Raw genomic sequence first — 26,332 nt, forward strand, 5'->3', positions numbered from 1 at the left:
ATAAATAAATAAAAATAAAAATAACTGACTCCAATCGGGATATTTCTAATTGATACCAAATGGAAAATCTCCAGTCTTAAATTAGTACACAATTGGACCGATCGGACTAATTGAAACTCGCCCTTTTCCAGCCATAAAGTTTCATAAAGGCAATAGCACCCAGTATAATAATAATAATAATTGGTTCACAGGAAAGGAAAGGCGCGGTATCTGTCACACTTGTAGTTGTGGACACCTGAACCGGCCGTAGGGGAAGGGAGGAAGGAGGAGTGAAAGTGGATAGAGAGAAAGAGGAGCCGTAGTGGAGGGCTACGGAGTAATTTCGACCACCTGGGGATCTTTAACGTGCGCTGACATCGCACAGCACACGGACGCCACTTCGTTGCGCTTCCATCGAAACGCAGCCGCCGAGGTCGGGATCGATACCGGGTACTCCGGCACAGTGGCCGGGCGTCCTATCACTGCACCACCCCGGCGGGGCGCACCCAGTAGACGTTCACAAGATGTACCGGTGGGACAAAAGTAAACGGAGCGCGCTACTTGCTCCTGACTTTTTTCACGCGTTGCTGGCAGTCGTGGTATGTACAGGCTAGTACTAGAGGCTAGTGCGCCTTCTCTTGGACAAATCATGTTTTCTTGTTTCCCATACACAAGGCGTGTGCAATTTGAACGGAAAAGCGTGCTCCGTTTGCTGTCTGCGCCTGTACTTCTACAATAAGATGTGCAGAACGCTCATATCGAGCGATATTAAGGTGGAAGAAAAAAAGCCCGATTGGTGTAAATGGACGGCACCGTACCTTACTGCGCCAAAGTTTTTACGAAGGAGTGCAAATCATGACAAAAACTACTTGCTTTCACATGAATCAAGACAAGATCACATTGCTAACATAACCCGAACACATATTCATAGCATATATTTGATCCCACTCGGTATATATCCCATATATTTAACTCTTATGCTGTGACTAGTTATGCCTATAAGTTCAGCGCTGTTATTTCGTTTAATTTCAATGCGGAAAATCGCAAATGATATATACAGTTCTGCAGATTGAGGTCTTGAAAGCGCTTAATATAGAAACCATAAATATCCTGCCGTGTACGTCTGTCAAATATGCAAATGTTCCCATGGATATTTTGCGTGCAGTTAGGCAGACCAGTTAATAATGACTCAGTCGTAACCCCAATTGGTGTCAGTAGTTTCCCAACTGGTCCAGTTCAACCCCATTGGAAAGTCAATTGGAATCAATTGGTTTCTCCTCTCACTCAGTTATAACCAATTGGAACGGAGATGCTTCCAACTGGCTCCAATTGATTTCATTTGATTCCCATTGGTAATGCAATGCAATGTCAATTGTTCTTTTTGACTGTGTTGGCCCAGGCCGGGTGGAAGAGTCCAAGCCCTGGCTTGGCCTGGCCTGCGAGCCCGATCCGAGTTTTCGGGTCGGCACGAGCCCATGCAGTGTTCTAAAGCAGGCGGGCAGCAGCGAGCTCGATCCTCTTCCTGCTCTAGGGGGTATATCCGGATGAATGTAAACTGAGGAGAGACCGTGGCACGGACCACGCACTACGGCCCTTCATTGGTCGTATATGGCTTGTGTTACATTTGTGATGTGCTAAACGTGATTTACATGATAATATATGATAAAAAATACATATAATACATGTCCGCCCATATCAACCTAATTGAAATTATATATAGTGTAATCCGATGTGTTAATAAATACGATGAATCATGAATTTGGCCAGACATGTGGCATAACAAGTGTAGTCAAGTAGTTGATCTTCCTACATTGCCTATGCTATCACGATCCGGGCCGGGAGCCAACCGAGCCGTTTGCAGATCTCGTTGGCTGCCGCTCATCGAAATGCAGCCACCACGGCTGGAATATCGGATCTTGCAGCAAACGTAGATCATATGACAAATGCAATATGCGAATGCAGAATTAAGAAATAGAAAACGGAAAAACTGAACGACGTGAATTTTACATACCCTCGCTGCCCCGAGCTCCCAAATAAATGCACAGCGCTAGATTAAAAAACAAAAACAAAAATGAATGAAAGACGTCACGTTTTACAGTATTCACGCCTGTATTTTTTATTCTAATGTTAAGCTTTCCAAAGACATATGCTCAATGGAGTGGGTGACAACTGACCAATATATTTAGAGACACTGATCGACTTCTGTGATACGCCCAAATAAAACTATTTAATACGAGTAATGGATCTTTGTTCACTGCTTACGCCAATGCGGAAGTTGCCCTTCCGTGGTCTTCAATTTTGTAAGTACACTTCATTCTGTTAAATAAAACCATGCGTTGCTAAAAAATCCACCACTCGAGACTTTACTTCACGAAAACAACGCATGAGTTTCTGAGTGGAACTAAATAACTGAGCTTGGTGCTTGGACGTTTACAGTTTTTACTAAGCGATAAAGAAATAATATAAGTGCTACTTCACTTCACGGCATTACTTAAGCTATTTTTAAATTACCTTCTTTCCTTTTTCCTAAATTACTTTTATCTTACTGAATTAGGGTAAACTAAATGGGAAAAAAACAAGCAGCATAGAAGAAAAGTGTTGCAGCATCGAATCGTTTTCAGGTCGCTCTTGAAAGCGAAAGCGAAACCTTCTTTGGTCACATGACTTAAACACGGCCGGTTTGCCGGGTTCAGTTGTCCATGCTTGTCTGGCTTGTAGGGCTTCGTAGATGCTGGGATCATAGGTAAACAGATGGTTGCGCTCGCGGACCTACCTGTTCATTGTGAAACACTTGCTTAGTTTTTCGATCGTAGTTGCACAATGGACGCGGTACGTAGCAACTCCTTTGTTCTGGGAAGTAAATTAACGTGCCTGTCTACGTATCTATGTATCGGATGTGCGCGCGATGATGTTGCCGTACGGACTCTCACTTATTTCAGTGTCTAGTTGAAAAACTGGATATCAGGCTTTTGCATTGGACCTACATAGCTTAGTGGCAATTTTGAATTCTTAACTGTTTGGCAATTCGTTGAAAGCTGTCTTTAGTTGCAGGAGAGACTCCGATGGTGTCCAAATTTTTGTTCCTTCACAAAATCTGCCGTAGTATTTCATTGCGCGATGGTCATGCGTAAAAAAAATTGAGGAATCTTTCTACAAACAATAGACTGACAAAGCACGTTATTTAAACAGCTTGAATCGTGATCTAAGTTTACTTAAGCTGAGTGATCAGTTGCGGTGAAGCGCAGCAGATGTGGTGGAGTGTACATCATGCGCTCAACACTCCGTGAAAGAGGCGACACTGCAATGTTGACGTAATCTTTCTTGGGCACATGGCTATTCATGTTGAGATTCTTGAAGGGAAATCATTTGGCACTACCTGCCCGCGATGGTTTAGTGGCTGTGCCGTTCGACTGCTGAGCCCAAAAATGCGGGACCGAATGCCGATTGCATCGGCCGCATTTCGATGGAGGCAAAATGCAAGAAACGAACGTGTGCTGTGCGATGTCACCGTACCTTGCCACCACTGTGGCGTTTGTCATATCTTACGTGCAGGTTCAAAACGTGTATAACATTGCTAGCATTTTTCTTGTGCCAGATGTACAAAATATACCTCGCAGATGGGCAGCAAGGCGTTCCACGGAATTCTCTTCTTCGGTTTCCTGGAGACATTGCTAAGCTGCTGAGCCTTCCAAGCACCCTCGTTCGCAGTAGTGGATCTTTCCTCCCTTCGCTGTCAGCAATAGAGGAAAAAGAAGTGCGCACCGTCATTGCAAAAACAGATCTTGATCTGAGATCTTGGCCGATCCCCCTCTGTGTGTATGTGCCATAAGTTATTTGGACAACAACAACTACAAAAACAACTCGATCTGAGCCTGAGTCCAAATTTGCGACCCAAATAATAATATGCTGACTCACTCACAACTCGGATCATTTTCTGAATGTGAATTCAGACGCTCTCACAACTCGGGTCTTGATCTGAATGTAACGCTGGTCTCGGTTAACTCAGGACAAATATCATATCTGAATTTATAACAGCTTGAGTGAGTTGACTCATGAGTGCTTCTGTCAACCAATGGTTTCTTTGCAAATGCAAAGAATTCTTTGTATACCAGTTTTCAATTTCAATAACTTGCAAACTGTAATATAGTTCTGTTGTCCTAGTGCAAGGATGAAAACAAGTGTTCTGTATCACTGCCCCTCTAGAATTATGGTGCCGAAATTTCTGTTTTGTGCTGCACCACTGACAACTTCATTCCGTATGCAGGCAACCATGGCATTATCATGACCCATGCCATGGTCTGGCATCAAAGCCACGGCAGCTATGTTCGACCACAATCGAAACTCGACAGGACTCAAGTGTCCCAAAAAAGAGTGGTCCAAAGAGGTCTGCCATAGCTGGGACGAAGCACTTCCGGTGCCCAAATGGGCTGTTCGCTTCGGACCCTGTTTGGTTGTGGGAGCTTCCCTAGCCTGCTTTGCCCATAGCCTGGCCGGTGACTTTGTGTTTGATGACACAGAGGCAGTGGTGCACAATGTGGATGTGCGGCCAGAGGCTCCCATCAGGCGCATTTTTGAGGATGACTTCTGGGGCACCCGCCTGCAGGCAGAGTCAAGCCATAAGTCATACCGACCACTCACAACCTTAACTTTCAAGTGAGTTCATACAAAGATTTCATAAGACTTGGTTGTATCTTTATTGGATTGTGGTTTTCATAAGACCTCAAAAAATGTTTCCTTCAATGTACCTTGACTTTCACGTGAATCTTTTCTTTCTCAGTTTCTTTTTTATCAGTTTCTTTATTAACTAAATAATGCGCCTTAGCACTTCAGGACTGGCATACCATTCCATAACCAACCGTCATTGTGACTGCAAGATGGTGACTGCTCTACGTGATTACTCTGGTTGCTTTCCATACATATACTGTATTTTACCAGCCACTGAGGCAGACAGCAGATATATGCAGTCTTTGTTATCAGCTCGAGAAATTAAGCTGTAATGATGCTCAACACATGAAGTTTTAATTTGAAAATGACCAAGTATGAAACAGTGCAGGGCCAGGACGCATAAAAAAAGGCACGAATGAGCTGCGCTCTTTGTTAGTTGTATATTGGTTTGTGTTTGTGCAGTTAAATGTTGAATTATACTGTACTGTAGGAGTCATTCTTGGAGATCATTTTGTCGGTGTTTCCTTTTTTGTACCTCATCTTAGTTCCTTCTAATTTGCATAAGTGCCTTTACTGCTGTGTGCACTGGGGGCACAACTAACTGGAGTACTTGTCGAGGGATAGCTGCGATTGGCACTTGAGTGTTTGCAATGTTCTCTTTTTGATGCTTTGTTCCAGACTCAACTATATGTTGGCTGGTGGCCTTGTGGCCAGTCACTTCCATGCTGTCAACGTGGTCCTCCACGCATTGGTATCCTTCCTCTCCTTGCGGCTCTTTGGAGTACTCCTGCAGGGGGCTCCACGGGCCTCCGTCCTCTGTGCCCTCCTGTTCGCTGTGCATCCTGTCCACACAGAAAGTGTATGTGTAGCTGCATTGAACGCTTACAGTGATGTCTTAGGAGAAGAAAACACTGGGAGGGTGAACCTTGGCACCTAGTTGTTGAAAAATTAAGAGGAGAATGGCACAACATGTGTCCTTGCCACAATAGAGCTTATAATGCACAATGCTGAGCTAGCAAACAAGCATGCTGGGCCTGTCTTACTGTAAGGTTTGTAGTTTGTTTTACTGTAGGTTTCCTAGTTTGTTTTACAAACTGGTAAGGTGGGTGGCATGGGCACAGTGCCAGTGGTAACTTGACCCTTCTGAGGTTTGTGAATCTGCAACATGTCATTCATATGCAGTTTCTCACCATTACATGGACCTCGCATACAAAATTTGATGTTAACATACTGCAGGGATGTTGAGTGATGAAAAAAGAGGCGCAGATGTGCACTTTTCAAACAGAATTTAAATACTCCTTACCTCTTAGTTTTTAGCAGCATTTTTTTAGAAAAAATAGGGGGACATTTGTCAAATAAAAGATTGTTTAATGTTCCTGGGCATTTGAGCAGGTTCCGGCTTTCTGAGTTAGTCTTTCACATAACTCGTACTGGCTGCATTTACTGGACCAGGTGCTAATCGGTGCTAATCAACGACATACTGGTTTCTCAGAATTTAGTGGAGCTAGCTTTTTCTTTATATTGGCTTTTTAAAAAAACCTTGTTAATATGGCTAGTGCAATATGGAGGTAATGATTTTTGTTTTTTGATTCCTTCATAATTTTGGTATTGAAGGATTAAGTCACCTTCAAAGCATAATGTTTATCAGCCACGAAATGCCTTGAATAGCATGGATCTTGACCAGCTTGATTGAGTTTTTATCCTTCTCTAACTTCTAACATTTTTTCTGATATGCTCAAAATAGTCTGCAACAAACTCTATCCAGCAGCAAATGTGACTCAGGTCACACGAAAATGCATTTATGAATGAGCCTGCATTTACTAAAACCTCATTTGTTGGGGCAGGGTTTTGGTAGGGCTAACATTGAGTGCCTTGAAGGAGAGAATGTGAAATGTGAAGGGAACCTCCTGAACTGAATTCGGCTTTTGAGGGCTGGCTTTGCTACTTCTTGGTGTTTTATATTTTAATAGTTGTATAGACCTACAATTCATGGTGACAAGCCATGCGATGACTTTGTGTGATAAGCTGACAGCCGCTGAGCCGTTGTAACTCACCAGGCCATGCAGCTTCTGAGTTCGCAGAAATCTCTCTTGCCACCTGAAAGTGGCTCATAAGACCAGTTAATAGCAGAGGGCATGCGGCTTCCTATCTTGGAAGAGCAGAAAATTTCGCATAAGGTGCACACAGGTGAAGAATAGAAAAGAAAGACAGGGACAGGCGCTAACTCGTTTGAGAGTTCGCACTTCTACCTGGCCTTCTATTTTTTATTCACGTGTCCCTTTTACACTTTTTTCAGCTATGGACTTTCAACCTATTTTACGAGCACATTTTTATTTTTTTTTTCTTGTGCAGTTTCAGCGAAACTGCTGACACTCGGGTTTTCATCAGCCATGCGTGTAGACAGTTCAGTGAAAGCCTGCCATAAAGTATGTCTGGCGCTCATCTGCACCTCAGAAATGTTGTCAGGCATCACTGTGCAGCGTTCCTTGGATCCCTGTATTTTATTTAAAATGCAATGGTTCTGCATTCGCTACGCAGGTTGCTGCTGTGGTGGGCAGGGCAGACCTGCTGTGCTCTGTCTTCTTCATCCTCTCTTTCCTGTCCTTCGTTCGCTGCTGCTCTTCAGGTGTGTGAGCTTATTTTCATAGGTGTTAATTCTAACAGGTACCAGTGTGATAAACAATTTTGAGTCACAGAGACAGTCTTTTAAGCTGTGGTTTTGCAATATGTTCTGCCAATTCTTTTCAGATAACAATCAGTAATAGTGATGAGTGTGGAATGTGTTACTTGTTGTAATAAGGAGGATAGGGCTGTCTTGTTTTGACCCACAATTAATTGTGAGGCTTAAAGGATACAGGACAAAAGAGACTGGGGCTCATATGATGATGATGGTGGTTGTATTGCCCGAACCCTGTTTTACGGAAGGTCATAATGGGTTTTGGATCAAGCCTACAAAAGCGTTCCACACAACGTTCGTCAATGTGTTGTTCATATCAATTTTATATCTAGCCATCCCTGCCACTTGTGCTCAAGGTGCTGTTTGGTCATTTCCACTGCTTTGGTTTTGTCAATCGTGGCATGCACTCCACGATATAGGCCAAAGGCTATCGCCAGCATATCATCAGATTCCGTCCTGGTGTGCATGCTCAGAAGCTGAATTCTGTTCTTTCCTTACGCATGTGTCCTTTGTGTTACAGTAGTTAAATGTGGATCTGCCAGTTAGTGGCATGGCTTCATTTACTTTAATGCGAGTCTCAGGAATGCTTGTAATATGTGGCAATGTTTATTTTTCCCTTCCAGAGTTATAGTACATTGATTAAAATAATGGACAAAGATACTAGTGCTCTTAATTGGCTCTTTTTCATTTGAGTGTTCTGGTGGTAACTAGTGTCAGCTGTAAAGAATTAAATATCTTAAAGGTCACAGGTTGCTCAACATTTCTGCTACTGAGAGCGCCGTCACTGTCATCCTCATTGGCTTAAATCTAAAATGAAAAACATTTTATCCCTTCATGTTATTACACACTGCAGCCTCATGGGAGGCTGCAGTATGTAAGAACAGCTTAAATAAAATGAAGACAAAATTAAGCCTGTTCACATCACAAATATACCTCTCTTATGATGACTGGCTTATACATGAATACCTTCAAATTTAAAAGCAGCAACTATTCTCTCACTGACTATAATAAAGCATGTCATCTTATGGCCTATATGATCGGTTTGAAAAATATAGCACTAATCCTGACAACCGCATGGACAATCTGTCCCAGGACATATTTATGAAGTGCATCTGAGACAATGCATTGAAAAATATAGCACTAATCCTGACAACCGCATGGACAATCTGTCCCAGGACATATTTATGAAGTGCATCTGAGACAATGCATTGAAGAGTGGCAGGTTGGGCTTATTAGCAACCTTTGAAATGGTAATTAAACCTTAGTTCTTTTTGCACTTGGCTCGAACCATTACATATTTTGATCTCATGCGCATATTGCAAGCATATTCTTCATGGCTTACTATGTGTGACTTTAAAAGTTAGGCACCATTTGATGGCATTATGTCACTGATAGGTGTGCAGTGAAATTGCTTCCCTTTTAATTTCTTCAGAGAGTGCCTGGTCATCATGCTTGTGGTTGCTCACATCCGTGTCGTTCAGCATTGTGTCCATGCTGTGCAAAGAGCCTGGCATCACAGTCATTGTAAGCACATTTTCTGTCCACAATATTCTTTGTTGTTGCCTGCAACTTTCTAGAAGAGAGTTCTCTTCTGGTGTAGCCATTTCACCTTTCAAGGCTATGAGGCTGTTATTGTGATGTTGATGTTCAAATCTTCATTCTGGCCAGCAGAGTGCTGCTGATGCTGTTGATACTGCTACAATTACTATATTAAAGCCTTTTATTTAGTTGCTAATTTATTTACTTACGTTTTTCATTTTTAGTAAGCATAACATTTATTGTCAGTGTGACACATCTTTTAATGTGCTGGAAACTTTTTGTCACTTTGTGCAGAAAAATCAACTCTCTCCTTGTAGTTCTTGTTAGTCTGCAGACTTCTCCACTTACAATTGCCTTTGCAGATTTTAACTTGCTTTCTGAGGCAGCAGTACAGTTGACCTCAGATATATCGAACTCGAAGGGGATGGAGGAATAGTTCGATATATCGATAATTCAACCTATAAAACGTGTCAAGAGATGAGCTACTTTGTTACCCAGAAGAGTGAAAACTGTGTACACATACTAGGGAGGCACTTCCTTGCACACTGCTTGCCACGTGTATGCTGACCCGCAAGGCGCACTCATGCATCGAGCAGAACTACGCTCTAGGCATCAAAAAGGGGGCGCCCTCGACACACGTTTACTAGGGAGCACCCTTACTAGGTGCCCTAACCCTCACGTGCCGCTCTGTGGGCCACCGGAGCGTCAAAGCTCGCACTGATAGCATCTTGTGCCATGCAGCAGAAGCACCGTGGAGTTAGGGCTTGCATCAAAGTCGCAGTACATGATGTTTTGGGAAAAGCCACAGCGGTTATAAGAGGTCTAATTCTATCGTGGTACACTATAAATGAAACGTCATTTTAATAAGAATTGAGTACATTTGATTTCTGCGTCGACTTCAGCAGCGAAGCAGGCCATGCGAGAGCTGCCGCAAGCCTTTGGTCAGCTTGGCTGGTTTCCCTGCACGACGACTGCTGCATCGAATGCTGACTTCCCCGCATAACAGCAGTTTCATATTTAAAACAAGCATGATAAACCAAAGGCCATTTTCAAGCAGACAAGGTGTTCACCTCATCATGAAGTTTTAAAGCGTTCATGCTGCAAGCATGTGCCCAAGGTCTCTTAGTCGTCTCGGCTCCATGCGCAAAAAGTTATCGCAAGGGTGCTATTAGAAGAAGTGCCCCTTGCAGGGGTTCGGTGAGCAGTTCGATATATGTATTGAATGTTCCTTTAGTGGGAATTTTATAAACGCAAATAACACTGCTATGTTTTTGCACTGAGAGTGCAAAATTGGATTGCATGGATTTCGAAGGAGATATTCAGGCTGTTCAGTGTACACAATATTTTTATATACCCAGGCTCGACTGTGCTTTTCCCGAGATTGAAAGCAGCAAATTCAGCAGTACAAGGTCACCTTTTGTAGAAATTTGGGCCACGCTTCTCTAAGAGTATCGGCGATACCATGGAATATTAGGTATTCTTGGTGTGAACAGTCTTCAAGTTTGTTCACTCTCTGAAAAAGTCTCATGACCTGTGGAGCAAAACATTCAACCACGAGTGCCTCAGATGTGCAAATGCTTTTCTTTGACTACACTAAGGTGACTGTCAATATCCGCAAGCTGGTGTCCATTGAATTTTGGGCCTCCTTTACTTTATTAAGCATGGTCATAACTTCTTACCATAACTTCTTCACACCTAGAATTCATTCTTTCATATAAAGATTTTATAAGTGAAGCTAGCTCACTGCATTACTGGGATGATTCTTTCTTAGTGGTCTGGGAATTTGATTCAGTGTTACTGGACATAGTAACAACATTGTGACGTGTGAACACATTCGCAAGTCAAAGAAACCAACACTTGTGGGCATGGAGTACTAGCAAAAAAATGTCAGTTTTTTTGCAATACTATGTCTTCCTTGGCAAGGACAAAGGTGTGAAACATCATTAAAAAAAATGCAAGGTCTCCATGTTCTCTAACGTGTTTTGTGGAGAAGCAGTTGTTTGGGGGCTGCTTGTAAAGGTCGTCGTACTACCTTAGAATATAGTACATTTAAAAGGCCATCATTTTTAATTCTTGGCTTCCTCATGTACTTGCCAGTGCCCTGTTAACTCTGTGCTCTAATGTAGCACGTAGACTTAATTCATGATAATTTCTTATTTATCCTGTATCTGCTAGCCAAACTAGTTCTTCAGAGGATTATTTGTGATTTTGGTGCGTCGAGAAAATTTGATTTGATCATTTCATGACTGAGCTGAGCAGAGCAAACTAGCGTACTTGGCAAGCCTCGTAACTTGGTGTCATGGTCTTTCTGGCATAAGTTCGCATTTAAGCCAGGCAGTAGAATGTAGCTGCTGTCTTCATTGTATACCAGCTCTTATAACAAATAATATAAAATGAAAGCAGTGACAGAAAGCGTGATGTTCCATGCGAGATTCACTTTTCAGCTATGTATTGTAACACCATTTTTTGCATGTTGCAACATTATGATCAACTAAAGCTCATAGTGGTCAGTTGGATTATAACATAAAAGTTGTTCTTAGTCTTATTTCAGAGACAAAAACAGTAATGAAAAAAATTCATGGGCCTGTAGTGCTGCTCATTGCACTAGACTAAGAAGTATGAAGCTAAAAGCGTCTGGTAAACTCAGGTCTGCTTCCCATGCATCTAAAAGGCTTCTGTTGAATAGAATGGCTAGAAAATTAGCACAAACTCTGACGGTAAAATTTTTGTGTCTATCATTGTGTAGTGTGTTTTTGGCAGCCTCTAGTGCTCTGTTTGTCGCTCCCGTTAAACAGAGTAAATTACCAGAGACAGTTGGTCGGGTTGCAGTACATACATCTGTATATGTTCACATACTTGTGGAAGTGAGGGAAGTTGTGGTTATTTAATAGTTAATTTTGCTGGTGCTCTCAGCCATAGGCCAAGAAACCACGCTAGCTCTCTTTTTCTTTTTTACAGGGGCTGTGCTTCATTTATGACATAGTCATCATCTGTAAATTTGACTCACTCAGCATCACCACCTGGAGAAGTAACTTCAGTGAATCTAAGGTAAGAACTGCGCCTTGTTCCTTGTGATGACTTCTAGAGTTCATTTATGTCCTTTTTGTGGTCTTCTAGGTTTTAAAACAAACAGTATTATGAGATTTCTCGCAGCTGTTGTGACGAATCTTGTTCATATTCCTCAGAAAGAGAAGAATTTAGGAGAGGTCATGCACGATCAGAGTGTGGCATAGCTAAGCTGTTTGGAGTTGTCAAGGTCCGATCAAAGATAAGCATCGGGCTGTTGATGTCGGCTCCAGGGTAGTTTCTTGCTGGCTGGACAATTTGCGACGAATGGGCACTTTCTGGCTCGCTCTCTACTTATGCGCAGCTAGCTTAATGTCATCTTTAGTATCTGTTAGTGTCATTTAAAAAATTAGCTGACATGTTGTTTGTTTGAAATTGGGCTATGCAACTATATTTGTCATGTTGAATGAAATCTTTTTTTTTTGTCTGTGTGTTTGTGTTGTCACACTGATTTGTGCACACATTTAGCTCTCTAGCGATATGTAGCCCCTCTTCCCCCTCAAGTGTCGAGTACAGCCCGGCAAGCCTTTTTGGCTTGGGCTGACCTGTCATAATCATGTGTACTCCTTGGATGAATAAAGGCATTAATTATTATTATTATTATTATTATTATTATTATTATTATTATTATTATTATTATTATTATTATTATTATTATTATTATTATTATTATTATTACCACCTAGTACATCTCCAGCTTCAAGTTCTCGGTTCAACTACTCCTTGATGTATTCCACAGTCCTCCCATGGTGTTCCTCTCTCCCCCATCTCTACTAGACAGCCTGGCAGGGGCTGCTCAGAGTCTCTGATGAAATGTGAGCACCAAACTGGCTTGTCCCAAGCGCCAGATGGCACTGCTGGCACCGACGCTTTAGTTCGGCATAGCAAAGGCCATATGCTAGACAAATGCATCTTCACGGAGGCTGGGCAGGGAAAAGAAAGGCATGGGGGATCCCCTGTTCAGAGTGTGTCAGCAGAGGCCGGATTTTTAGGCACCAAAAATCAGCAGTGGCAGTTATATTTTAGCCACCAAATGGAGAAAAACCGGCACTATAAACCATAAAACGTAAATACAGTGGTTGAAAACACTTAAGGTATATAATAAAAGAAGAGATGTTCTGTGTTTGGCAAAAATGGAAAAACAAACAATAAATGCTTTGACAGGAAGGAGTTCATGTATTTAGAAATTAATACAAATATCATTAATTCAACTTATCTCATATATGAACTCAGTCTTCTCTCGTACAGATATTAAACATATTTATTGTGAACATACACATTATTCAAAAATTGATATACATTGCCATTTATGTAAACAGTGTTCTGTATTTAATGGCTTTAAGCATCTGGAGCCATGCCCCCTTCTTATGCCGTTTGTCATTAGGAAGGTTGAGGCAGTGGAAATGCCTGATGCAAGAAAATGTAGTTGTACATTGTTGCTTGACTCTGAATATGGCCGTCAAAATAAATTGTTCTCCATTGGCTTAAATACTGCATCCGCTGAATGCTCCGAATAAATAAACACCATCTATCTAGAAATCGCCTAAAATTATAAAAAGCAGTAGCACACAAGCACCATCTTCAGGTTAATGGGCTCCAAGTTATGCCTCTTCTCACTCAGAACAAGATTGTAAGTGAAAGCAACACCTGATATCAACTGATGCTACGAGAGCGTGCTTGTACTTTGAAACATCTGATGGCTTTACACTCTCCAGTATCATAGAATGTTCGCTGGCAAGTACTCTTGTAAACTTCTTGATATTTAAACTCATTATTTTTGTCCAGGAGAGACAGCAAGCATGTGCGGATCTTTTTGGTAACTGCTCCATGAGGAAGAGCAGCAGTTCGTTGCTGTACATTCTCAGTTAGTTCGGTGTTGGTAGTGCGGATTACACTTCTCAAATTTCAGATTTTTATAGTGCTCACCAGATAAGTGAAGCTTTTGCGCGAGTACACCAGAGACCCTTGAAGGTTGTCCTGAGAGAGGCCAGCTTGTGCCCTCCTTACTGAGGCACTCTCGTGATCTGAAAAACTGTCTGTGACAGCCTTTGGGTGAAAAGGGAGAAGCATTCCATGGCTTCCAGTCACGTTCCCCAATGTGCCTAAGTATGGGAGAGGCACTTTTGGCAACTGCTCTCGAAATGAGCACACATGAGAAGGTACTTTTAGGAACGCGCCCCATGACTAATGAATAATGTCTTTCTTTCCGCATGGTTGGTAGAAGAAAGTTTTGTGATATGCCATGTAGCATGGTGTACCAGTGGACTAGTTAATCTGCTCTTGGAGGCGTTTCGTTTTGGCATGGCTGGTAAGCTCAGTCAAGATCCCTATCCAGGTATGAAAATAACGAAGTGTGATGCGTAAACGCCACTTGAGTTGCTTTTTTATCAGTGCTTTGCACGGATGTTATGTAATCTGGCGAAGAGCAAAGGAAGGATCTGATGGAAGGATCGAGTAAATATGCCATAGAAAAGATGGCAGAAGGGTGGTATTCATAGAAACAATAAACTAGAGTAGTACTAAACGTTTAAGTGAGAGCACGAATGTGTCATATATTATATTATGTACGGACAACTGAAAGCTGTCCAGTCTGGCGTGGTCCTTACAGATTGGCTCCAAATGCATTTGATGAGGATGACATGAGGCCAGTGCACTAGAAAGATGACAAGGCAGAGGAGTCGAGGAGGACTTAGGTGGAAATCCCAGCTAAGCTGGTTCCAGCTGCTCATTTTAAACTGTTCAGCCTTGTCTTGTTCTCTTCTTTCCTGTCTCGTATTTTTAAAATGGCTGGTTTAAAATGAACTGCTTGTTGGTTCCAGCTGGTTTATGCAACAACTTCCCATTGGTTCCAGCTGAAAACAACTGGGAATTGTTCAGACAAGCTGATAACCCACTTCAAATATACATGCTTTTCAAAATGCGGTGCCATCCTGCTGATTACCACTTTAAGAGCCAAGTCTTAATAGCTGCAACATAAAAAATTTAGTTTTCTGCTCACATGGTTGGCATCGTATTCCAGGGCCATTTTCGTCAAAAATGGGGTATTTTTAGGCACTAATGTTGGCAGCATGCATATGTGTTCACTACATAATGCACAAAACGCATTTATAGGCAATATAAAGCTAGTATCAGACATATTGCCAACACGTAACTTTCTCTCATATATAAAAATGATGTGCCTACGATACACTGAAAAAAACGAGACATTTGACTAAAATCCAGTCCCTTTGCATCATACATGTGTCATAAAAAACTACCAGACTTGTTCTTGATCACTTGATGCTATCTGGCTATTTAAGGTGATGTTTGATGTACCACTATAGCTATGAGCTCACATGAACTGTAACAGAAATGATCCTGGTAACTCTGTGAATAGCAATAAATACATAATGTACCCAAAAGGATGTTCACTGTAAGCCAGCCAGGAACTGACTATCAAGAAGGTAAAGAGGGTGCATAGGAAAAGTGTTCATGAGAAATGTTAGTTTTCTGCATTGCCTAGTTTTGTGTTATGTATCATGACATCATTTTCTAACTGCTCTTTGCACTGCTCGAAGAACCTGTAGAAGTAGGTTTTCATTGAAAACAGGGGCTGTGAATGAAGGTGAGTAATGCCATTCCATGCACAGGGCTAACACCAACAAGTCCCTGCCCCTTGTTTTCACTTTTTTTTTATTTCTTTTGCAGAAACGTCTACTACCAGCAGCTTTACGGCAAGGCACCCTTGCATTGGTGGCCTGTGCAGCATTGGCTTTGCGATGGAAGGTCATGGGCTCCTCTTCACCGGTCTTCCAGAGGATTGACAACCCAGCTTCCTTTGAGGAAAACTTCCTTGTGAGGGTGTGTAAAACACCCTGCTGCTTTATAGAATACATAAGTATATTACGGCCAGTAATGTGGGCCTTTCATGACATTGGTGTTGTGCCTTCATTAATTGGAACTCTCTTAGCTCGAGCCATTATCTTAATGAACGCTTTTACCTCGCCAGTGTCAAGTGTATTAAAGAGGGTCTCCAGCAAAATTTGAACAGTTTCTTGGTCCCCGTGAGATTGAATTATAGAAAGCTGGCTATACTCAGGAGCCCCTAATGACTTTGTGTTTCTGAGAACTTAAGTCGAAGCTTTCACGAAAATGTCATGCACTTGTCTTACTTAGTCCATTGAAAGTTCGGAGAGGTAATTGATTTTGTAATGTGACTTATTTGGAAACTGGGCTTGTTAGAATATGCAAAATTTCACTACTGCTGTAATTTTTACTTGGGCTTGTCTGCAACTTAAAGGTGCTGTTTAACAGCTGAGATAATGAGTGACAGTAAGTCATCTAATCTTCATGTTGTGCTTTTCGTCGATACAGTTCAGCGAGCATGTCAGTCAAAGGCATCTTGCATCGTGCCCCTCTAATTTGCCTGTGCTACAAGTTTTCTTCCGTATACTGGAAATGTTCATTTGTGTCTGTTTTGGGTCTGCACGGGGATAATCCAAGGATAGTGGCACTTTCCATGTTCTTAGTGGAGCTCTTGAAAGATAGTGCAGCAGCAGTGTTTAGTGCACAATTTACACTGCGTTAAAGTCCTCGCAGTAGTGAAAGATGGATTGCTGCATACAGTGTACAGCATGATGAAAGAACCTTGTGTTCTAATTTTTTACAGATGCCTCTTTGAGGGCTTCCAAAGCCAAGCTGCAGTGTTGTAGCTGTGAGGGTCCTGTGCTGAGTGTGTATGTTTACGTGCTCACAGGTGGTCAACTACAACCATGTGTATGCGCTGAATGCATGGCTGCTGCTGTGTCCTCAGTGGCTGTGCTTCGACTGGTCCATGGGCTGCTTGTCTCTGATCCGATCTGTGGCGGACGTCCGCATTCTCAGCAGTGTCGCCCTGTGGGTGTGCTTAGCCATGCTCGTAAGCCAAGCAGTGATGGCAGCAGACGTCCAGTTACGAAGGTTAGCATCCCAGCCAGTATGATTTAACTTTTGTTGCTTTGACATTAATGAGAATGATGTATCAATTTCACTAACCTGCATTTTCATGGTGTTACAGATGAGTGGTTTTTCATGCAATTGTGCCAAGGATGGACCAAAATGCTATTCTAGCAACCTAGAACCGAAGAAAATGCAAAGAGTCTGCTGCCTAGCGTGCACTGGCTTGACTCTGGTTTCTTCACCTGATGTATGATGAGAAAGGCGACCGATGGAATCCAGCCCGTCATGTTTTGCTGTATAACTTTTTGCCGCCTGCTGTTGGGACATTGTGTGCGCATGCTGCTGCGTCTACCCAACGGTTTCTGTATGCTTTCGCAATGCGCATGTTTCGACAATGTACGTAGCATGGGATATTTACGAACGGCAAATGTATGTTCACTTAGTTGTCAGTTGGGGTAAAGAAGCACATTTCTGCACAGTTGGCGGCTCGAAAACTATGATTACTAGTAATGGCGGAGCTGGAGGTGAAATTTTTGCCGAGGTCAGATATGCCAGACTACATTGTGTATCAGTACCATGACGAAAGCTCATCCCCTGTAGTCATAGCTGCATAGCTATAAAACTTTGTCCGGGAGTATAGAGCTAACATCAGAAAATAAATACACCACTATGTTATCGCTGTGCAGCATCTTGGCACGCTGCCAAGAATTGTGTTGTGGGTAAAAGTGGAGGGTGGGTTCATTATGTGAAGTGGTTCATTGCGCTCGTAAATACAGTATATTTGTACAATAGAATCACATTAGTTTGAACTTTCAGTACAGAAAGCGGGTTTGTATAAATAGGCATTGTAACAAAATTTATGTGCACATGTGTGATCTTGAGCTTGCGCCTTTCATGGGTGTCTTCCGCCACACAAGCTTGAATTTGTTACCGTGTAAGGAAGTCCGAACCAAGTCACTTCAGTGCAAACACTTGAGGTTAAGCAGCCAAGTTGTGAGATGCACACAGCATTGCGAAACTGATTGCCGGAGGAAAATATAGGATGGTGAATATGCAACAAAACATTTCGTCGTAAGAGGTGTGGCTGTGCTGGACTGGGAGAAACCTGAGCTGTGCCCTGAAATGGTATGGCATAGTCGCACTCCTGCTGCAGCATTACGACTCTACTGAGGTGAAGTGGCCGCATTCATCCCTGAACAACCCTCTGGCCAGTGGCCTGTTTGTCCATCCTGGCATTCCTTAAAGGGCCAGGGACCAGATCAGGGACCAGACTTCTTAAAAAGGCCAAGTGCTTCGATCAGGTATTGCAGGTGGCCTCTGCAAAATACTACAGTGATGCACACGCTGGAAAGCAGCAGAAATACAAATAAAAGCTCTGCAATGCTCCCTTTGGGAAAGCCAACCTCCTTGTTCTATATGCTGGCCTGTTCTCAGGCAAGAGAAAGAGACTTTTCGGAGATGGAAGAGAAGGAGAGGAGCGTAGCGCTGTAGGTTGATTTTGATGGCTCTAAAGCTGCTTTTAATAATTCCTGGTGAAAAAATGTTTGCGGCTGTTGTTCAGAGGGTGGTGCCTCACAACGACCAGGTTAGAACACAATTTTAATTGAGTTCCTCCAATTAAGGCACTTTTGATATTGCTAACATTTGCAACACGGGAGCGCAGTGCAGTCACTTGTGCATTTTTAAATCTAGGTCAACGCATGATTGACAAAAGAAAAAAAAAAAGAACTGAAATTTTTGTTTCTGAGCATTCTCCTTATCATGTACACAAAGAAATTTATGTTGTTATTAATAGTACAAAATTTCTTTCATATTTGTTTGTAAAACAGTAAGTAAATTTAGGTGCATAAAAAAAAATAGACAGACCTGGCCGAGACAGCTGCTAGAATCCTGTAGCATGCAATTATTCATGCAGCTTTTTATTCTTTAAAATTCCTCTATATTCGCATTTTTGTGCTACTATTTCTCAGTATCAGGCTTCTGCTGTTCCAATGCCTGCTCCAAAATGCTTTTGGCTATTTGCACCACTTCTTTGAGCCAGTTCATGCAAGATGCAGTAACAATTGCATACTGAGACAATGGCTTCTGCACTTTTTTTATATGCAGAGTGTTGCTTTTAATTTCGTCTTTCGGTGTGTTAGTAAACATGGGCTGCATGCTTGCACATTCCACCTCAAAGGGGAGAAAATGGGCTTTGGTGTCCAAAGTTTTTTTTCCAAGCATTGTGAACTGCAAGAAAATAATTGTGCTATAGGTTCGAAGATATCGCAAAATCTCATGTATAATACGAAGTTTTTTTCCCGGTTTGATCATGTCACATTTCCACCTCATATTATCCAATCTGATTATTCGTTTTATTCGATCCGAGGCAGATCCAAACAAATTTTAGCCTAAATGCGCAGTTTCGGCCTCTTTATTAATCAATGCTATCAGCATCAGGCTTTCAGCGAGAGGAGGCGCTATCTAGCGGGGCCGTTGTCTAACTGTTTCGACGGTTTCAGTTTCACCCTGCTGATCGTCCAACATCCCACGATTCTCACAACCACTTTGCCCGCGACATGCAAGTGACTGGAAGGAGGTCGATCAATCACACCTCGTCCGAAGCAGGGATGGTGAAAGGATCACTCGACACGCAGTACATTGTACTTGTACAGTACAAAACTACACGAACATTTGGGGCAATTCTTTCAGAGAAATATTGGATAAATCTATATTTTCGACATGGTACAACTGGTTCAGAAGTGCCGGTAAGGTATGCTGCAACATTTGTTTGCCATAGCTTGTGCGGCATTTCTTAACATGCCAAGGTTCTGCTACACGGGTATCATACACAGTTTTGCTTTGCTCTAACCCAGCAAGTGTAAGTAAGAAGTCATCATTTTTCATTATGGCGAATTTATATTTATAGCACAGCCTATAGGGATACATGGACTTCATTTGTATAACGTTGGACACGAAAGCGCAAAGCACATACGATTCGCGAGGAAACCATGAAATATATTGTGAAGAAACACTTGCTGATCTTTCCTCGCTCACATTATACGCGGATGAAAAAATTTTCTCGTTTTTGCTGTCTCGAAATTACACATCATGTTATTATACGAGAGTTTTTTTTTTGGTAAACTGCTATTGTTTGATGATGATCAGCATTCTCATGCAGTTTGTTCTTCCTGCAGAGGTAGTACAGATGATCCGGCTTGCTCTTGCATTCACTAATATGCAGAGTGCTGTGCATATCCTTGTCGCTGCTGGTGGTGCCGTTCCTGCCCGCTTCAAACCTGTTCTTCCGGGTGGGTTTTGTTGTGGCGGAGCGAGTGCTCTACCTGCCCAGCCTGGGCTTCTGCCTGCTGGTTTCTCTGGGGATGGCACGCCTGTCCACAGCCTTACTACAGCACCGAAAGGTGAGCTCCTCTCTGGACATCGTCAGTGGGTGGTGTATGTGCAGGTGCCATTCAGACTGAGAGAAATTAGTCCTGGCAGATCTCAAGCTGGACATGAAAATGGCACTGCAAGGGGCTTCTTGTGCTGTTTATGCCAGTAACAAGGCAGCACTCACATAGCACAATGGCATTCATTTGAAAACACACTTTAAAAGTGACGCCTATCCTGCACCTCATAATTACAAATCCCTTTCTATTGCTAGTAAACGTGGCTGGCACTAAAGTAACCAAGAAGATGAAGAGGTATCCTGTCATCATTACCTTGGCTACAGGCCACTCTAATTCAACGATTGCTGTATTACTAAAGTACAGAGTGAATTAGGACATTTTGGTGTAGATGTGACCACCACTGTTCACAGGAAATGACATTGTTGCGCTATGGAATTGTCAGGATGCTGGAATTTGTATGTCACGTTGAATCTGCCAGCGCCAAGTCAACGAGGGCACTCATTAGGAAGCTATAGGTTCACAACCCCACCATTCAACCTGTGATTAGTAAGGATCTTTAGCAGTCTTACTCCCCACTTGTTAAGCCAATTAATATAGGGCATGTTTGAAAGGAACTCCAGTAGCCATTCAGGCAACCCCATTGCCAAATTTCAGACATTTCAGAGTCCCATCTCATTACTGCCTATCTTTGGTTTTTACAGCTTGCAAAGGCTGATGTTGTGGCTGACGGTATTTTCATCACATTATGTTAATTATGTTACATTATGTTAATCTCTCTCTCCAAAAATTAAACAGTATACATTTAATAAAATAAACAGAACACTAAGCAAAATCTCTCTCTCTTTCTCTGTTAAACAGTATACATTTAATAAAATAAACAGAACACTAAGCAAAATCTCTCTCTCCTCTCTCTCTCTCTCTCTCTCTCTCTCTCTCTCTCTCTCTCTCTCTCTCTCTCTCTCTCTCTCTCTCTCTCTCTCTCTCTCGAGAGAGAGAGAGAGAGAGAGAGAGAGAGAGAGAGAGAGAGAGAGAGAGAGAGAGAGAGAGATTCAGTGCTTCTGCACCTGGCTGCTGTAGTTTATTTTGCTTACTGTTCTGTTTATTTCATTTTATAACTTAGCAAATAAATGTATACTGTTTAATTTTTTTTATGTTCATCGAATACTCAATGAACAAGTACATGTACTTGTTCATTGAGTATTCGATGAACAAGTACACACATAAAAAAAATTAAACAGAATACATTTATTTGCTAAGTTATAAAATAAAATAAACAGAACAGTAAGCAAAATAAACTACAGCAGCCAGGTGCAGAAGCACTGAATCTCTCTCTCTCTCTCTCGAGAGAGAGAGAGATTCATTTCAACAGCACAAGAGGTGCCTGTACACATGGACTTCACCGGACGGTCTGTACAGGAATCAGATCGATTATATTCTTTGCTGGCAGAGATGGAAAAGCGCTATACAAGCAGTAAAAACAAGGCCTGGGGCCGATTGTGGCACCGATCATCAGTTTCTTGTTGCCAAAATTAAGCTTCGATTGAGGAAAACGCAGAAAACTAGAAGGCCTTTCAGGTATGATCTGGATCAAATTCCATTAGAATATGCTGCGGAAGTGAGGAATCGATTTCAAGAATTAGATCTAGAAGACAGAGAGCCCGAAGAGATGTGGACTGATGTTCGTGATATAATACAAGAAGTTGCTACTAAGGTTCCAAAGCAAAAGAAATGCAAGAAAGCAAACTGGTTATCTGAAGAGGCTTTGCAAATAGCTGAGGAAAGGAGGATGGCGAAAGTTATGGGGGAAAGAGAAAGATACAAGGCTCTCAATGCCGATTTTCAGAAAATAGCAAGGAGAGATAAGAATGCCTTCCTGAACATACAGTGCCAAGCAGTTGAGGACAACAGCCAATTAAAGAACACAAGAGCTCTGTATAAGACAACCAAAGATATCAAAGGAAACTTCTGTGCTAAGCTGGCCGTGATAAAGGATAAATGAGGCAAGGACCTCACTGAAGCCTCAGAGATAAAGAAGAGGTGGCAGGAATACACAGAATAACTGTACAAGAAGGACCCGAATGTGCAAACCCAACATAAGATGGTTGTGATTACTGATCTCGAGCTGGGCATCCTGAAGAGTGAAGTTGAATGGGCCTTAGCCAGCCTTGCCAAGAACAAAGCTAGCGGAATTGATGGCATTCCAGCTGAGTTGCTTCAAAACCTCAACCATGACGCTGTTAACATTCTGCATACATTATGTCAGAAGATTTGGACAACTCTGCAGTGGCCACAGGATTGGAGGAGGTCAGTGTACATCCCCATTCCAAAGAAAGGCAGTGCCAAAAATTGTTCCAACTACCGCACGATCGCGCTTATTTCGCATGCTAGCAAGGCGATGTTGAAAATCCTCCAAGGAAGGCTGCAGCAGTATGTGGATCAGGAGCTTCCGGACGTGCAAGCTGGGTTTCGCCAAGGGCAGAGGAACTAGAGACCAAATTGCCAACCTTCGCTGGATCATGGAAAAAGCAAGAGAGTTCCAGAAACCCATCTACTTCTGCCTTATTGATTATGCGAAAGCGTTTGACTGCGTAGATCACAGCAGATTGTGGCAAGCTTTCCAAGAGATGGGAGTTCCAATTCACCTCATCTGTCTCCTCAGGAACCTGTATGAAGGACAAGAGGACACAGTCAGAACTGGGCATGGTTTTACTGATTGGTTTCCGATTGAGAAAGGAGTGAGGCAAGGCTGCATACTGTCGCCCTGCCTATTTAACCTATATGCAGAGTGCATCATGAGGAAGGCCGGTCTGGACGAGACTTCAGCTGGAGTGAAGATTGCTGGAAAACGTATCAACAACCTTAGATATGCGGATGATACCACTTTAATGGCAGAAAGGGAAGTGGAACTCAAGAGACTTCTGATGCGTGTACAAGAAGAGAGTGAGATGTTTGGGCTTAAACTGAACATTAAAAAGACAAAGATCATGGCGTCTTGCCCTATCAAGTCCTGGAGCATCAATGGACAAGAAGTGGAAGCTGTGACAGATTTTCTCTTCTTGGGCTCCAAGATTACCTCGGAAGGAGACTGCAGCCATGGAATTAGGAGACGCCTGCTTCTGGGAAAGAGAGCAATGGTTAGCCTTGACCACCTAGTAAAGAGCAGAGACATTAGTCTGCCAACCAAGATCCGTATAACTCGTGCTATGGTCTTTCCAGTTGTGATGTATGGATGCGAGAGTTGGACTGTGAAAAAGGCTGACCGCCGAAGAATTGACGCGTTTCAATTGTGGTGTTGGCGAAGACTCTTGAGAGTTCCTTGGACTGCCAGAAGATCAAATCAGTCAATATTGTTGACCATAAACCCTGACTGCTCATTGGAGGGTCAAATTTTAAAGTTAAAGCTCAGCTACTTTGGTCATCTGATGAGAAGAGAGGAGTCGCTGGAGAAAGATTTGATGTTGGGAAAGGTTGAGGGTCGCTGGAGAAGGGGTAGGCAGCGAACGTGATGGTTAGATGGCATCCTCGAGGCACTGCAGATGAAGTTATGTGATGTTAGGAAGATAGTGAGAGACCGGAAAGCGTGGCGTGACATGGTCTATAGGGTCACGAAGAGTCGGACATGACTGAACGACTGAACTGAACTGAACTTGTTCATTAAATAAGCCTGAAAGCATTATATGAAAACACAACAGATGAGTGCACTTTTTAGGGTACATGTGAATCGCATAGAGGGAAAAGACGACAGCCAACAAGCAGAAAAAAAAAACTAGAGTGAAGGAAAATACTTTTCCATCACTATAATTAAGGCTATCAAACTATTGCATCTTGTGCAGATAAGCATCTCTGCCAAATGCAGCGTAGTCAGTGTAGTCAGATGACAGGGAGAGAGAGAGAGAGCACTTTAGGGAGCTGGAGGCCAGTTTGTAGTCACCAGTGAATTTTCCAAGGCAAACCAGGCCCTCAAAAGCTCTAGCGGAAGCGTAATGTTTATGAACGCCTTTCATGCTGAGCATTATTCAGCAGAGTGAATTTCATTGCTGTGCATTTCAGGGCCTGTTTTGTAAATAATATGGTCTGCTACATGTTAACTTGACTCATTATGGGCTGCGTTTTCCCTTTCTTACAGGCTTTGCAGTACTGCCTCGTGGCACTGCTCTTGGCTTTCACTGCAAGGAGCATGCAGGTTTGTTTTCTATTTCACTGTCACTCTAGACTAGCTTCGTATGTGTGGTACTCAGCGCAAGCTTTTCTTATTTTTGGGCCTTGCCTGTTATTGTCAAGGAGCCAGGAAAGCAGTAGCAGTTGCAGTTGAAACAGAGTGGAAATAATTATTTTTCAGAGGTGCCGTGAATGGAGACACGAATCGTCACTGTTCAAATCTGGTCTTCAAGTGTGTCCAGGAAATGCCAAGGTGAGAATGGTGGTGGTTGATTTGTGTGCAGGCAAGGCATGCTCTCTTGTAGTGGAAGCATGCAAGGTGTTTATTTTGTGCCTATTTCTTTGTCTGTTTTGCTTTCCCACTTTGTGAGAGTGATATTAGTCAGTCTGAATGTGGATTATCTGCAGTGTGTTGAAAGTGCATGCTTTTCTTTTCTATCTATAGAAAAGTAGATACCTTCTCATCCCATGTGCTTGTATATTGCAGTGACCCTAACAGTTATGCAGGCAATGAGATTAGCTCTCTTTTGCCATTTGTGTGGAGTTGCTTGAAATTGTGCTATTTATTATTTACACTAAATTCAGTGGAGAGGTGGCATGAAATTGAAGTATATGGTTATATAGCCTCATAACTTTTACAGTCCACAGGAATGTGCAACAAAGTGCATAGCTATTAATAGTACACTACCAATAGAGATTTATTTAAAGACGCAGACAAGGCAGTAAGGACACAGTACTGATTTATAATTAAATATTTTTCAAAGTAAGCACACACACATTGATGTTCAACTGAAAAAAAAAAAAAAAAACCGAGAAGCAAAAAGGCAGGAGAAAGATGATTATGCAGAGGATGCACTGGTAAGTGCATCCTCTGGTAAGCGCATTTATGACTGCTTGTGTAAGCTTGTCTTTTTTGTATGATCATATTGTTGCATCTTGGGAACTGTGCCTAGTGTAACTGTGCTGGTTCTTGTTTTAACAAATGAGCTGAAAATGTTCCCGAGTCTCCTGACACATTTGTCACTCATTCTTGCAATTTCCACTGCCTCAGTCATTTTTCTCACAGTCTGTTAACTGCTCATGCTTGCTGCGGGGTGCTTTGCAAATAACGATGCACAGTCACACTTATTACAGTGAGATACTTATGTGCCTGGTTCCACTAGCGTATATGTCGTGGTATTGCTCCTGTAGTAGTTTGTAATTTGAGTGTGTGGGAATATTTTAAATTTTGAATACGAATTGAGTATGTTTGTTGTTCATATTCAAAAAACTGAAATCCTCGAATACAGTAGCCGATCGAATTTTTGTACTGCGATAATTTGGACTTGTGCATTTCATTTCATTTCATTCAGGAGCCGTCACACACCTCATAGGAACGTGTTCATTTTCGCAGCCGATATTTCGGTCCCCATGGTGTCAAAAAGTTCGATTTTTCGGACTAAATTTGCTGCCAGCAATACTGTGGAGATCATTTTTTTGGACAAAGGCTCGTTTTTTATCAACAGCCAGTTTTGCACTGCTGTGAAAGCTAGGCAAACCAGAGTCATTCGGGCGAACTAGCTTGGCTCTCTATTCACTGTTGCTATTTGAAGCTGTGTCTGTTGCTATTTGAAGCAGATTCCCTTAGGAAACTCGATCTTATCATTGTGGTAGCCTACAAAGAGCACTCAATCGTACTCGGAATGGAACGTGAGCAACGTCCGCCACGGATCACTGCAACGCTGCTGCAGCCGCTACCCGTGGGGAAGAACTGAGAGTGGGGGGAGATCGGTGCATTCACGGAGGCTTTTTTTCTGCTCGCTTTCTTCCCGTGCATTCCACCTCGCGGTCTGTTATTTTCGCACAGTGCATGCATTCATTCATGGCATGAGCATGACCTGCAGCAGCATCACAGTATGTCGTGAAGTGGTATATGGATGTGATGAAAGCATGACTGGGCAAG

At 42.4% G+C, this 26,332-nt stretch overlaps 1 protein-coding gene across 2 annotated transcripts in view; it reads left to right on the forward strand.

Moving 5' to 3' along the window:
• Nucleotides 1-2,652: 2,652 nt before the first annotated feature.
• The window catches only part of LOC146198151 (protein O-mannosyl-transferase TMTC4-like), a 40,653-nt gene continuing 16,973 nt past the window's right edge, over nucleotides 2,653-26,332 (forward strand). Inside the window, exons 1-11 of one of the 2 annotated variants that reach the window (XM_084593480.1) lie at nucleotides 2,653-2,722; nucleotides 4,244-4,632; nucleotides 5,323-5,503; nucleotides 7,183-7,270; nucleotides 8,754-8,845; nucleotides 11,819-11,908; nucleotides 15,614-15,766; nucleotides 16,662-16,864; nucleotides 20,067-20,244; nucleotides 24,359-24,415; nucleotides 24,572-24,643. In XM_084593480.1, the coding sequence (XP_084449606.1) occupies nucleotides 4,268-4,632; nucleotides 5,323-5,503; nucleotides 7,183-7,270; nucleotides 8,754-8,845; nucleotides 11,819-11,908; nucleotides 15,614-15,766; nucleotides 16,662-16,864; nucleotides 20,067-20,244; nucleotides 24,359-24,415; nucleotides 24,572-24,643 (1,479 nt within the window). In that variant the 5' untranslated portion in view covers nucleotides 2,653-2,722; nucleotides 4,244-4,267. Of the gene's footprint in view, nucleotides 2,809-4,243; nucleotides 4,633-5,322; nucleotides 5,504-7,182; nucleotides 7,271-8,753; nucleotides 8,846-11,818; nucleotides 11,909-15,613; nucleotides 15,767-16,661; nucleotides 16,865-20,066; nucleotides 20,245-24,358; nucleotides 24,416-24,571; nucleotides 24,644-26,332 lie in introns of both variants that reach the window. The other variant, XM_084593479.1, reaches the window with a different exon arrangement.

The sequence above is a fragment of the Amblyomma maculatum genome, chromosome 2 (assembly GCF_055883805.1).
Source record: "Amblyomma maculatum isolate TAMU_Amacu chromosome 2, ASM5588380v1, whole genome shotgun sequence".
Lineage (NCBI taxonomy): Eukaryota > Metazoa > Arthropoda > Arachnida > Ixodida > Ixodidae > Amblyomma > Amblyomma maculatum.